Source organism: Danio rerio, chromosome 7, assembly GCF_052040795.2.
Source record: "Danio rerio strain M-AB ecotype USA chromosome 7, GRCz13ab, whole genome shotgun sequence".
NCBI lineage: Eukaryota > Metazoa > Chordata > Actinopteri > Cypriniformes > Danionidae > Danio > Danio rerio.
In genome coordinates, this window is record NC_141027.1 from 9825532 (window position 1) to 9840000 (window position 14469).

Consider the following 14469-nt stretch of genomic DNA (forward strand, 5'->3'; position numbering starts at 1 on the left):
TTTATTTTTTTGCGACAATTGTAGCTGAATAAAGGCAAACAGCAGTACATGTGGTTCATTTCCGCGGAGATTATGAAATCGTTGTATACAAATTTAAAAATGAGCAGTTTTCATTACGTTACGAGTTCTGCTTATACGCAGTATGTGTCGTAAAGTCACGTAAGTAAGTCACTGGATTTCAGTACGATTTTATGTGTATTGTAACGTTATATCTCTAATTACACTTTAAGAATTTCTAAATATTACTAATATTTCTTTAGGAAATGGATATCTCAGACTGAATCAATTAAAAAATTTGAGATGGTTGGAAAATCGCCATAAAGCTTGTAAGTGATGCACTAAGCTATTTATTTCTCTCGTAATATCAACATATAAGATTTCACTTAATATAAGTAGCATTACTTTGGATCTAAATTAAAATATTTATTATTTTAAACTTAAAAATGTCATCAGTAGTTTACAGAACAAAACAAAAATGACCTTTTATGCAAACACTATCAACTATCGAATGTAACTCCAGCAAAATTGATGACTTATAAGTGTTGTTTATATATTAAACAGTCAAATTATTCATCTATAATGTACTTTAAAAAGTGTTTACCATTAATATGTGATAAATATCAGTTCTGTTGTTGTTCATTAATTATAAATAAATTATATAAATGTTGAAATGATTGGAAAATCGCCATAAAGCTTGTAAGTGATGCACTAAGCCAGTGGTTCTCAAACGTTTTTCATCAAGTACCACCTTAGAAAAAAAATGGTCTCTCCAAGTATCACCAAAATGAGCAGTATTGAAATACAGTAGCATAGTAGGTCCAGTAAAGCAGCTAAAACTCTGCACAGTTAAAAAACCTGGCAGATTACCTCAGAAATGTAGGCTATATATCATATAATGCATATTATATACATCATTTTTAATGCATTTTGAAATATATGTAGCATGTACATGACATATTTCATTCCTCCGTGTACCACTAGAAGGAAGCCCGCGTACCACTAGTGGTACACGTACCACAGTTTGAGAATCACTGCACTAAGCTATTTATTTCTCTCGTAATATCAACATATACAATTTCACTTAATATAAGTAGCATTACTTTGGATCTAAATGACAACATTTATTATTTTAAACTTAAAAATGTCATCAGTAGTTTACAGAACAAAACAAAAATGACCTTTTATGCAAACACTATCAACTATCGAATGTAACTCCAGCAAAATTGATGAATTATAAGTGTTGTTTATATATTAAACAGTCAAATTATTCATCTTTATTGTACTTTAAAAAGTGTTTACCATTAATATGTGATCAATATCAGTTCTGTTGTTGTTCATTAATTATAAACAAATTATATAAATGTTGAGATGATTGGAAAATCGCCATAGAGCTTGTAGGTGATGCACTAAGCTATTTATTTCTCTCGTAATATCAACATATAAAATTTCACTTGATATAAGGAGCATTACTTTGGATCTAAATGACAACATTTATTATTTTAAACTTAAAAATGTCATCAGTAGTTTACAGAACAAAACAAAAATCACCTTTTATGCAAACACTATCAACTATCGAATGTAACTCCAGCAAAATTGATGAATTATAAGTGTTGTTTATATATTAAACAGTCAAATTATTCATCTTTATTGTACTTTAAAAAGTGTTTACCATTAATATGTGATCAATATCAGTTCTGTTGTTGTTCATTATTATAAATAAATTATATAAACGTTGAGATGATTGGAAAATCGCCATAAAGCTTGTAAGTGATGCACTAAGCGATTTATTTCTCTTGTAATATCAACATATAAGATTTCACTTGATATAAGGAGCATTACTTTGGATCTAAATGACAACATTTATTATTTTAAACTTAAAAATGTCATCAGTAGTTAACAGAACGAAACAAAAAAGACCGTTTACGCAAACACTGTGAACTATCAATTGTAACTCCAGCAGAATTGAGTAATTATAAAGTGTGTTGTTTATATATTAAACAATCAAAGTACATTAAATCCTTAATGCACTTTAAAAAAAGTTTAATATAAGTTAAAATATAAGTTCTCCATACTGAAAAAACAGCCTAAACCAGCCTAAGCTGACTGAGGTAAAGCAGGTTTGATATTCGCACATTCGTTCATTTAATGGCCCATATATTGTTTACCATGCTAAGTTGAATATTGAGTCTGAAAAAGCATGCAGGGATGACTTTAAAGCAACATTAACACTATCTAATGGACATTTTCTGCTAATATGATTTTACTATTTAGAATTAGCAAAGAATACTCATCTGACATTATATTATTAAGTGGAAAGTCAGAATGTGCAAATATAAAACCAACTTTACCTCTGTCCTAAGCTGGTTGCCTGGTTTTTAGCTGGATGACCAGCCTGGTTTTAGAGGGATTTTGGCCACTTCCAGGCTGATTTCCGGCCATTTCCAGCCTGGTCTTAGCTGGTCAGGCTGGAAAATGACCAGCTAAAATCAGCTTGGCCAGCCTGGTTAAAGCTGGACATTGCTGGTTTTGGCTGGGCTCCCAGCCTGGCTAGGCTGGTCAAGATGGTTTTAGCTGGTCATCTCCCAGCCTCTCATAATATCAACATATACGATTTCACTTGATACAAGTACCTATTTTTTGTTCTAAATGACAACATTTCTTATTTTAAACTCAGAAAAGTCATTAGTAGTTTACAGAACAAAACAAAAATGACCTTTTACACAAACACTATCAACTTTAAATTGTAAATCCAGCAAAATTGAGGAATTAAAAGTGTGTTGTTGATGCATTAAACATATGAAACATTAGTGGGATGAAATGAAAATGTACTTACTATTTACTTATCCTCAAACAGATCCAAACATGTATGTTTTTCTTTCTTCTGTTGAACACAAAAGAAGATATTTTGAGGAATGTTGAAACCATGTAACCATTGACTTCCATCATAGTAAAAACAAATACTGTACTATGGAAGTCATGGGTTAACGGTTTTCAGCTTTCTTCACAATATCTTTTTATGTATTTAACGAAAAAAAGAAGTTTGAAATAAGTAAAAAATTAGTTAATGATGACTTTTCAAAGGCCTTCTAAAAGCTGAAATGATAAATAATTTGAAATAGTTTGAAACAAGTAAAGTGTGAGTAAATGATGCAGAATTTTTATTGTTTTTATTTTTGGGTGAACTATCCCTTTAAGACTTACTGATGATCACTCTTATGATTGTTTTTTCACAGTATGTCATGATGGAGGCTTTAGGACTGGACTTCCACACTTTTTTTTTGTCTGATAAATCGGTTCTGAGATTTTAAAAATGTATTGTTATATTGAAATGAAAATTTATTTACTATTTACTCATCCTCAAGCGGTTCCAAACATTTTTGCGTCTCTTTATTCTGTTGATATTACGCCCCAAGTCTAGGGGGAAACAACATAGTCTCAATAAACGAAAAAGTCTGTGGGTGTTGGATTTTCAAAAAAAAAAAAAAAAAAAAAGTTAAATTGAAATTCAAAGCGTTTTTTGATTTTCGTTTTTAAATTTTAAAACGAAAATCAAAAAATAGCTCGTTTTTCTTTTTTCATGGTGAAAAACGGAAAACCTAAATTCAAAAATGATTTAATTTTCATTTTTTATTTCGAATAACAAAAAAAAAAATCACCAGAAAACTAAAACGGTCTTTTGATCATTGGATATTCATTTTAGAAACAGATATTGAAAATCAAAAAACGAGTCGTTTTTTTGATTTTCATTTTAAAATTAAAAAACTAAAATTTAAATACAATGCGTTTTTGATTTTCGTTTTTTAATAAAAAAAAAAAAAAAACGACTCGTTTTTTGATTTTCAATATCTATTTCTAAAATGAATATCCAATGATCAAAAGATACACTGACCTGCAGGCCACCCCTACAAGCTTAAACTCTCAAAATGTTGCTAGTATACATGGGCATTTGTACAAGACTAAAGCTTGGCCGGAGGGGTAGGAAAATCCAGGAGCTCCCCGAACTCTGCTGGAAGTTCCCTTTTATAGACCTCCATGACCAGCAGCCAATCAGAGCCTGGACCATTTTAAAATCGGAGCCTATGGGGTAACAGGAAACAACACAAGGCAGGACAAAGAAAAAGACACATGTAATGCACAGCAAAAATAAATAAACTAGTCGTAACAGTTGAACAAAAAAGAAGATATTTTGAAAAATGTTGGAACCCTATAACCATTGACTTCCATCGTAGAAAAAACAAATACTATGGTTGTCAATAGTTACCTGTTTCCAGCTTTCTTCACAATATCTTCTTATATATTTAACGGAAGAAAGAAATGCATAATGGTTAGAAACAAGTAATAAATGATGACTTTTTTGGGGGTTGAGCTATGCTTTTTAAGACTTATTTTTATATATTTGAACTATTCTCACCTGCTGTGATGAACAGCCACTTCTAAAAGGCACTCGAAAAGTTGAAATGATAAATATTTTGAAATGGTTTGAAAAGGTTTAAACAAGTAAATGATGACACAATTGTCATTTTTTGGATTAACTATCCATTTAAGACATGGGTCTCGAACTCAATTCCTGGAGGGTCACGACTCTGCACAGTTTTTGTTCCAATTCTAATCAAACACAGCTGATCCAATTATAATCATATATAAGACTAATAGAGATTATTAAAGGGTCATGAAACACCAAAACACATTTTTTGAGCTGTTGACAGTCGTATATGTGTCCCACACTGCTAAAAACACTATTAGGACACCTATATTTCACTAAAAAGTGTAAATTGGTTGTTTTTGCGTTATTTCAAGCAAATCTGTACTTTTGGTTTGAAACAAATTTTTGAAGCTGCGTCACGGCCATGAGACAATAGCGTGTATTCCAGCGTGCAGACTGGACGCCTGTGCCAGAGTGTGTCTTATTACGTCTTACAGTGTGATGCATTAATGCATGAGTAAAGCTTGGTTCAAACCAATCAGCGCGCTCTATTGTGCAACTTCATTAATATTCATTACTGTCACAGTGTTTAGACGACAGAGACGACACGTTGTGTTGGCAAAACAAGCGTGAAGTGTTGCTTTTATAGTTTGCTGCAGTTAAGTTTTGTTTTCATTTTCTCTCTGTGAGAGCGCAGCTGGACTCACGTGTGGATTAACAGTGTACGCGACGCTCGACAACAATAACTTACATGTCTAAGGAGGATTATTGTTTACCTGAGAGCTGTTCTCATCTGCAAACGCTGAGATCCGGATTCGCTTGTAGTCTCCTCTTAATAAAGACGCGGCTCTAGTTGCTGGTGATTGTTCTGTCTCTACAGATTTGGTAAGTGAGTGACCAGTGCTCTTTGTTTATTCAGTTTGTTCGTATCGAACTAAGTTAAATATTGCACCGAGTGTAAACATGTTAGCACCACAACCAAACTTTAACCTCGTGTAGGATTTTCACCGCATTTTGTGACCGGAATAACACGCGCGGCTTTCTGACACTACCTGCCGTGTGCATCTAAGTTTCCGGGAAATGCTGAGGGTTTTTTTCTCTCATTCCCCGTGCGGTGTCAAACATTGCATGAAAAATACACGCTTAGAGCAGTTCCTCGAATCAAATATCTCGTTTGTCGTGAGGGACATGAATGAATTCCCTGAATGAAAAAGCCAAACTGCAGTTAAAGTCCACCATTTAATAATTTGGCAAATAATTCGACTACAGATGTCCATGTAAACACAGCCACTTTCTCCCCTGTGTGTGTGTGTTTTGACTCTAAAACTCAGCGCGCCCAAATAGACACTCCCACACCATCCCACTTTTCTTCCTCCGACACTCCCCCCTAAACAGAGCTGGACACGCCCACTTTTCAGACTTTTTCCAAAGTAGAGGTGTGAAAACACCCTGCTGAAACGAGGGGGTTTCATGGCCCTTTAAGCAGGTGTGAGTTAAAGGTGGTTGGAGCTGAACTGTGCAGAGCTGTGGCCCTCCAGGAATTGAGTTTGAGGGCCTACTCACACTATGCCATCCGTACCGTGCCCAGGCCCGTTTCCCGGATCGTTTGAGAAGTGTGAGTGCGCTGAATCGGGCTCAAGCACGGTTCACTTGGCCGGCCCTGGCCCGGTTGGAAGAGGTGTGCCTGAGCGCGGTACACTTGGGCTTTGGCGCGGTACGCTTGTGTGTGAGCGCGAAACGCGCCAAAGCCCGAAACCGAAAGCGAGACGTGACTTTTAAGGGACTGTTTGATATGGATTTATTAATCATTCTTACTGTTCAGTGATCGCAAACTGCCGTAGTTTATTAAAGACGCAAACTCCTCACAGCACGCCAGCTGCGCGCCTTCAGCAGATCTCCTCATTCCTGCAGCACGAGAGCTTTGATTGTTTACGAGCGCCAAAAGTGGCGTATCTGTTCGGTAAAATATCTGACTGTGTCCCCGCATCCCTAAGGACTGTTTGGCGAAATATTTGACTGCATGTCACTGCATAACAAACGACTGAAAGGATATAACTAGAGAAATCTCCACTGTGCTGCTAAATGAGAGCGTATGGCAAGCCGTTTTAACATTTAAACCTTGTTCTGACTATCCATAAATATATTTAGAGATATAATTATATATTTTGACAAGTCATTATTATAATTCGACTTGTCAGAATGACAATTAGAGATATCTGCAATTACAATTGTACTAGTACGAAATCAGATTGGAGATATCTGCAAATATATTATGACTAGTCATATTCCTCCATTGACTTCCATTGAAAAATATTTGCAGATATCTCTGAGTTTTGACTCGTCAAAAATCCAATTCAAGATATCTACAACTGTAATTCGACTATTAGTAAATTAATTAGAGATATCTTCAAATATATTTGTAAATATCTCTAAATATTACGAATTAAAGACATCTGTATGACTAGTAAAACTCAGTTAGAGATATCTCTAATTACAATTGTGACGAGTCAAAACTTATTTAGAGATATCTGCAAATATTTTTCAATGCAAGTCAATGGAGGAATATGACTAGTCATAATATATTTGCAGATATCTCCAATCTGATTTCGTACTAGTACATTTGCAATTGTAGATATCTCTAATTGTTATTCTGACTAGTCGAATTATAATTATGACTAGTCAAAATATAATTAGAGATATCTCTAAATATATTTATGGAGTCAGAACAAAGATTTAAATGCTAAAAAGGCTTGCCATAGAGAGTGCTTCTGAACAGAGCAGCAGCGATGACGTAAGCGTGCCGTGGCCCGGTATGGTGTGAGCGCGGGCCGTCGGGGGAGACGGGAGGGGGGACAAGCGTGCTTTGGCCCGGTTCGAGGCAACTGTACCTAGTGTGAGTACGGCCTGAGACCACTGCTTTAAGACTTACTGATGATCACTCTCATGGATGCTGTATTCACAGTATGTCATTATGGAGGTCTCAGAGCTGGATTTCCACAGTGTTTTTGGCCTGTTGCATACTGGATCGGCTCCAAGTTTGAGCAGTGAAGATCTCGCCAGCAGAATCTCCTCCTGTGTTCAGACTGTCACAAACACAGATGATACGTGTTTGAGTCTCAGTCTTATTGAGAGCATCATTAGCAGACTCGCAGCACACAGTTTTACAGCGGACGCCGCTGTATATTATCAAGATGTCATCAGGAGATTGTTCACTGAGAGGAATCTCATGGCTAAACTGGTATGTTTTAAATGAAAGAAGTAATGATATTTTGATGATTATAAAATATGATGTATTTAATCAAGTCAAACCTATATCTGCAGGTTTCTCTCCTCAGCTGTCAGGATAAGCTTGTGTCTCATTTATCTGCTAAGTGCATGTCTGTCTACGTCATCAAAGAGCTTGGCATTGCTGTGAGTATCACATACCTGTCAACCCTCCTATTTTTCCTGGGATTTTTACAGTTCTATCCCGCTATGATCATGTAAAGATATTTTCCCGTATTTTTCCTGTATTTTCAGTGTTTCTCTGAAGGGTGGCAAATAAACATTAAAGAGCTGAGCCTCCCTATATGCAACCCATACCGCCGAACCGCAAGGGGTCGCCCCTTGCTCTTAAATGCGAGTCTGTTTTGTGCTTTCGCTTTGTTTATGCATGAAAAGACTGTAGCCCCTTTCACACAGTGATACCGGTAAATTTCTGGAAAATTTCCGGAACGACTTTACCGGTATATTGAAAAAAGCTCTGTTCACACAGGCGAGGACGTTACGGAATTTTTCCGGAAAAGAGCATTCACACATCCATTCCAAAATACCGGTAAATTCTGACATCATTCACCACAAATGAGCTTTTAAACGGCTGCGCTTGTATTTGTAAACATTTGACTAAATTACAAACTCTGTGGATGATCAATATTGTGAACAACTTTCGCAGGATCACTTTCGCATGTCGAGATGTTCATAATATGTGCGTGTGCAGGCGCTCATAGGCGCACGCAAAGCTTGAAGGTAAACAAACAACGGCTTATCATAAGCATTTCATCGATGATTATTTACACAGTTGGCATAAAGAAGAACATATAAACGTGATCTGACTAACTTCTAGCAGCTAAATGTGTCTGGAAAAATATTCAAAGGCTTTTATCCTCACAAACCGCGCGGACGTAAATGCGTCTGACTGTTGTGATTGGCTAAAGCAGGTGTCTCACGTCAGCACGTTCTAGACGTGCACGCGCTTATTACGGCAATCTTCCTTCTGCATTCACACAGCGCAGCATTCCGGCAAATTGCCGGTAATGTTACAACTTCTCTTTCCGGAAAATAGCCAGAACGAATTTACCGGTATTTTCAAAAAGGACCTGTTCACACATACAACCTTTCCGGAAAATTGCCGGCAATTTTCCGGAAAGGTCTGTATGTGTGAAAGGGGCTTGTGAAATAAACATAAAAACGGCTCGATTCCCTTCCTTTTCACATCCCTTCCTTCTCCCGTTCATATGCAATCCTCAAAACAGTCACATAGAGGTGCATGACTGTCAACTGACGCTGTCACGTACAAAGAATGTTCAGATGGATCCAAGTGCAAGTGAAAGATAATATTTATTGACACAGTCAAGATAAATGTAAAGAGCGTGTGCGGTGCTAGGACAAGGAGAAACCAGAGCAGGGATCAGACGAGAAAACAGGGTCCAGTGGTAACTCCGCACGGTCCTGAGCACAGACAAACGAACACATAAGCACATGTAACGAACTGACAAGGAAACACAGAAAACGTTGCATATATATAGGCGTGATAATGAGCCTCAGCTGGTGAACTAATCAAACCAACTGAGTGCCGTCATAACACGTGACCAAAACAAATACACGTGGGCAACAAAAACAAAACAAACTCACATGGTCAAACAGACACTCCGGAAGAGCGCACAAACCTGCAACCGTGACAGACGCGCTCCATTGGTAAACAGACGCTGTTTCCTTAACGGATTCTGTCCTCGTGATTTGAAGCAGAACAAAGTCTGGGTTTTGGGTGCGTGTTTAAACAGACATAATGTACTCATTATTAAGAATATTAATATCTAAAGATTTTGATCTTGGTTAGTTTTTTTTTTTCAAACAAGTAATGAGCATAAACGTTTAGGAAAGCAGTCGAATGCTTTCATTTCAATGTAAGATGTGTGCATTTTTAAAGTGACACCTGTTATTTAATGTGATCAACCAAAAACATCTAAATAAATCATTCATTGGTTGCTCTCTAACCAGAATTTGTACGTTATACATAATAGAAACGGCTATTGAGATTTGATTCTATTTCATTATACTATTATGAAAATCTGCTGAAAAAAAAATCCCAGAAAAATCCAGCTTAAAGCAGCCTAGGCTGGTTTTAGCTGGTTGACATCTCCCAGCCTGACCAGCTTAGACCAGGCTGGAAATGGCTGGAAACCAGCCTGGAAATGGCCAAAACCACTCTAAAACCAGCCTGGTCGACAAGCTAAAACCAGCCAACCAGCCTAGACTGGTTAAAGCTGTTTTTTTTCAGTAGGGATAGCTATTAATTTTAATAATTTATTTGCTGCTGATGTTTGCTATTTATTTTTTCTTTTGTAAATAATAATAATAATAAAATGTATTACTGACCATTTAACTGTTTATTTACAATAAAACGGCTCCAAATGAGCATATTTAGTAATTTGGGGATTTTTAAAGGGGGTCGGGGGCATCCCTTATTATGGTGGGCATATCATTTATTTTCACATGCCAATGTTGACAGGTATGGAGTATCAGTGTTAAACTTTCATGGGCTTTATGCACAGGGAATTCTTAGGCACGTCTAGTGAATTGTCATGCCATTATAAACTCACCGCGTTTAAAAGTCCAGTGAAATGAAAATTAAGTTTTGTATAGAAGTTTATTATCAGTATGTCTGTCTTTAGGATACCTATAAGCTAGTGTGCTACAAAACAGTGACAGAATTTGCATTTAAAAGATATAAACAATAAAAGCCTTCAGTTTGTCACTTCCACCTAAATGGATCAACGATTTTTTTGAGGTCACCTCATATTTTAGTTTCTCATCAACTCTTCTGAACAATCAGATGCTTTCTAGTGTCTGACATGCCCCGCACCTTTCAAGAAGCTTCTCATTAAGACAAGAAGGACAAGAAGCTTGACATTAAATAATGACTAAAATGATTAAAAACATGATTTTAAAATATGGAAAATATGAGTGCTTTCACACTTAGGTCGATTACCTGGTCCGCCCCTTCTGCTACGTGAGCAAACCTGCGGTCGTTGAGTGCGTGAAGTGTCCATCATCACACACTTCATTTTACTATCTGAATGAGTGCATCATCATCCGGGTAATTAAAGTGGACTTATTATTTTTAGGCTGCGTCCGAAACCTACTAGTACTCAGTAGGTACTGCATTTGAATTTAAACGTACTACTCGGCCGTTATAAAAGTACGTTCTATACAGTATTAATGTAAAAAGTATGAATGGAATTCGGACGTACTACATCCACCATTTTGACATAGTCATGTGACGTACATGCACCAGTTGCGTCGCTTTACTCCCATTCATGAATTAGCTCGCGGGGCATCATGGGATAGTGCAGCATGCATGGGATGCGCACTCCAGAATCTCGCCAGAAGTAGTAAGTCATCCGGGTACTTCTCGCAAGACTCGCAAACTGTTTTTCGAATTCTAAAGCTCTCAAATGGCACAACATGCACTCATGCACTATGTACTTATGCACTTACACACTCAACAGGGTAGTATACGTATGTAGTGTTGTCCCAAATGGCACACTAATGTTTTTTACTCAGGGAAAATTTAAACCGTTTCCCTGATGACGTTTGACGGTCACCAAATCAGTAAAATAAATGACCAAACTATCAAATAATTCCTGCCACGAGTATAACCACATTCACCATCGGGAGGTGCTATAATCACTCTATTGGCGTAGAATAGTGCATAAATATGCGATTTGGGACGCAGCTTTTGAATTCGGACATACTACTTGGCTCACATACTGATTTTAGCATACTGTATAGTATGGAAGTATGCGGTTTCGGACGCAGCCTTAGAGTTTTCAGTGTAAACACACTACTTGCACTGTTTATACTACAAAATGGCGTATAATAGTGCATAAATATGCTATTTGGGATGCAGCTACTGTCTTTTTGTTCTTCTGAACCCCGGTACACTTGCATCATCGAGCTGCTGTTGTGTGTACAGCTGTTGCTTGGTGACGGCTATAAAAGCCAAAGCGCCAAAATGGAAAGACATATGGACATCAGGGTCGTTCTGCTTTTACTGAATCTTTTGATTTTAGAAACGTATAGAGAGCCACTTGCGTCTCTCTGCCGCAAAAATATAAAGACTGTTCAGAAGGTCAAGGTAAAATTTATTGTCTCCCGTAGGAGAAATTTGCTTTAGAAAAAAGGTTCTGCTGTACATAGACAACAACAAGACAACATGTAACATACATACACATTAAAATCTAATCCTAAAATCATTTAAAGTCATTTAAAACATTTTTATAAAAATAAAATACAATGTGCCCCCACTGCCCTCTGTTGTGCCAACCAATCCCGTTATCTTAATCTTTGGCCGTCCTTGCCTATTTGCTCATTGATCAATTTATTTGAAAAAGGAACAAAAGAATGTTTATATCTATTGTATGTGCATAACGGGACCCTGTATCTTCTGCCAGAATTCATCAGCTCATACTCCAAAGGCAGCACATGTGAATAATCAGATAAAATCTTGTTGGCTTGTTGGATTGTGCACAGCGCAATAATATAATTTAGCGAACCAAGTGTCTTAATTCCCATGATTTCTCCTGGCACTCTCATCAGGTTATTTACTTGGGTTTTCATTTTTACTGTCAGATTCCAAAACCAAACAATAATCCCATATCTTAAAAAAAACTCTATTGTTGCTTTATAAAAAGTCAGCATTATTCTGCTACTCACTCCAAATAATCTTAGTCTACGTAAAAAGTGTAATCGCTGATGAATTCTTGCACAAAGACTTGACACCTGAGAGTGCCAATTAAGTTCACAATCAATATTCACCTCTAAATATTTATATGCATCAACCTGCTTAATGTCTTTATGATAAGCTCAACTCCTTGTTCTCTCCAGACTGGATTATTGCAACTTTCTACTAGCCGGGCTTCCAGCTAACTCTATCAAACCTCTTCAGATGATTCAGAACGCAGCAGCACGAGTGGTCTTTAATGAACCTAAAAGAGCACATGTCACTCCGCTACTCATCCGTTTGCACTGGCTGCCAGTTGCTGCTCGCATCAAATTCAAAGCTCTGATGTTTGCTTACAAAGCGACCTCTGGCTTTGCTCCTTCTTATCTGCTCTCACTTCTGCAGATCTATGTGCCCTCCAGAAACTTGCGTTCTGTGAATAAACATCGCCTCGTGGTTCCATCCCAAAGAGGGAAGAAATCACTTTCCCGAACTCTCGCATTCAATCTGCCCAGTTGGTGGAATGAACTCCCTAACTGCATCAGAACAGCAGAGTCACTCGCTGTCTTCAAGAAACAACTAAAAACTCAACTATTTAGTCTCCACTTTCCTTACTAATCTCCAATTGCCTCTCTGGTTCCACCGCTAACTGTACTAAAAAAAAAAAAATAAATAAAATAATAATAAGTACATTACTAATGCTTTGCTTCTTACACTTTACACACCTAAAACTTGCCTACAGCACTTATTCTTTGTTGCTCTTATAGTTGTGTAAATTGCTTCCTTGTTCTCATTTGTAAGTTGCTTTGGATAAAAGCGTCTGCTAAATGTAAATGTAAACCACAACAGAGCTCCTATCGCTCACTGACATGGGGTCTGTGATGACATCCTCCGTTTTTTTTAACATTAATTTCCAAATTGTGGTCATCACATTAGCTGACAAACCATTTTACCGCGGCTCTGTATTCCATGATGCTAGCATCTTTTGTGAAAAGGTGCAGTAGTACAGTGTCATCAGAAAATTTGAGAATATATTGATTTGTCTGCTGCCTAACGCAGTCGTTTGTATAAAGGGTGAACAAAAATGGTTTTGTGGCGCCCCTGTACTGCTTGTTGCTACGTCAGATAACCCTGAATTAAATTTTACTTGATGTGTCCTGTCTGTTAAAAAAAGAATAAAACCATAAAAACATAACGCAACGTCTGAAGAAACGGTTTTTAGTGGAGGCAAGGAATCATTACCACTGTGTTTGCCCTGGCTCAGTCCCACCTGTCAGCATGTTAATGTTAGGTGACTTAAGTTTGTTGTTTAACCGTTCACTTCTGTTATTGGGTACGATTACATTCATTAGAAGTGAACCGAACCAGATTTCACGTGGTTCTCAGGTGCGCACCCGAGTTCAGAAAACATCATTCACACTAGCTAAACATATCGTACTGTGACATCAAACAAACTCTAGTGCAGCCCAAAGGTGCTCTTGTTTTACCACAGTATGATGGCTTTTCATGTTGTTTTACACTTAAGCAACTAGATTCAGGCTAAAGTGTATGTATTTTATTTAATTATATTTAATGTAAATTGCATTACCAATGGTGTAAAAAGAACCTTATTAAACTGGAAATAGCCACATAAACCTTTTGCTGGACGTTTATCAGTTGATCCGTTTGTTACGTCGTGACATGAAATACGGTTTCCGGGTACAAGCCGCAACTCATTTGATTTGAGACAAGAGTTGGTTGTTTATGATGACTAAAAAATGGTCATAAACAACCATTTTCTTAATTCAAATGAGTAGCTTCATCACAGGACCATTATTTTAACAATTAATAAAAAAAATTAATTGCTTTCTTGGTATATATGTGTGTGTATATATCTAGACGAGGCAGTGGTGCAGTAGGTAGTGCTGTCGCCTCACAGCAAGAAGGTCGCTGGTTCGAACCTCGGCTCAGTTGGCGTTTCTGTGTGGAGTTTGCATGTTCTCCCTGCCTTCGCGTGAGTTTCCTCCGGGTGCTCCGGTTTCCCCCACAGTCCAAAGACATGTGGTACATTGTCCGTAGTGTATGA

The 14469-nt window shown here is 37.2% G+C and overlaps 3 protein-coding genes across 17 annotated transcripts in view; 2 read left to right on the top strand and 1 right to left on the bottom strand.

The window, feature by feature from the left end:
• The window catches only part of pcsk6 (proprotein convertase subtilisin/kexin type 6), an 884625-nt gene that overhangs the window by 830658 nt on the left and 39498 nt on the right, over positions 1-14469 (top strand). The window lies entirely within an intron of this gene.
• Positions 1-14469, bottom strand: part of asb7 (ankyrin repeat and SOCS box containing 7) — a 123254-nt gene that overhangs the window by 27166 nt on the left and 81619 nt on the right.
• The window catches only part of lins1 (lines homolog 1), a 22727-nt gene continuing 8284 nt past the window's right edge, over positions 27-14469 (top strand). For 4 of the 14 annotated variants that reach the window (XR_015495178.1, XM_087260307.1, XM_087260311.1 and 1 more), the window contains exons 1-3: positions 27-159; positions 7386-7661; positions 7745-7834. Coding sequence is in view for 8 of the 14 variants with exons in the window: in XM_087260307.1 (XP_087116433.1) it covers positions 7395-7661; positions 7745-7834 (357 nt within the window). In the remaining 6 variants the exon portion in view is untranslated. Of the gene's footprint in view, positions 164-260; positions 327-4544; positions 5977-7332; positions 7662-7744; positions 7835-14469 lie in introns of those variants that run through there. The other 10 variants (XM_087260308.1, XM_087260314.1, XM_087260317.1 and 7 more) reach the window with 4 other exon arrangements.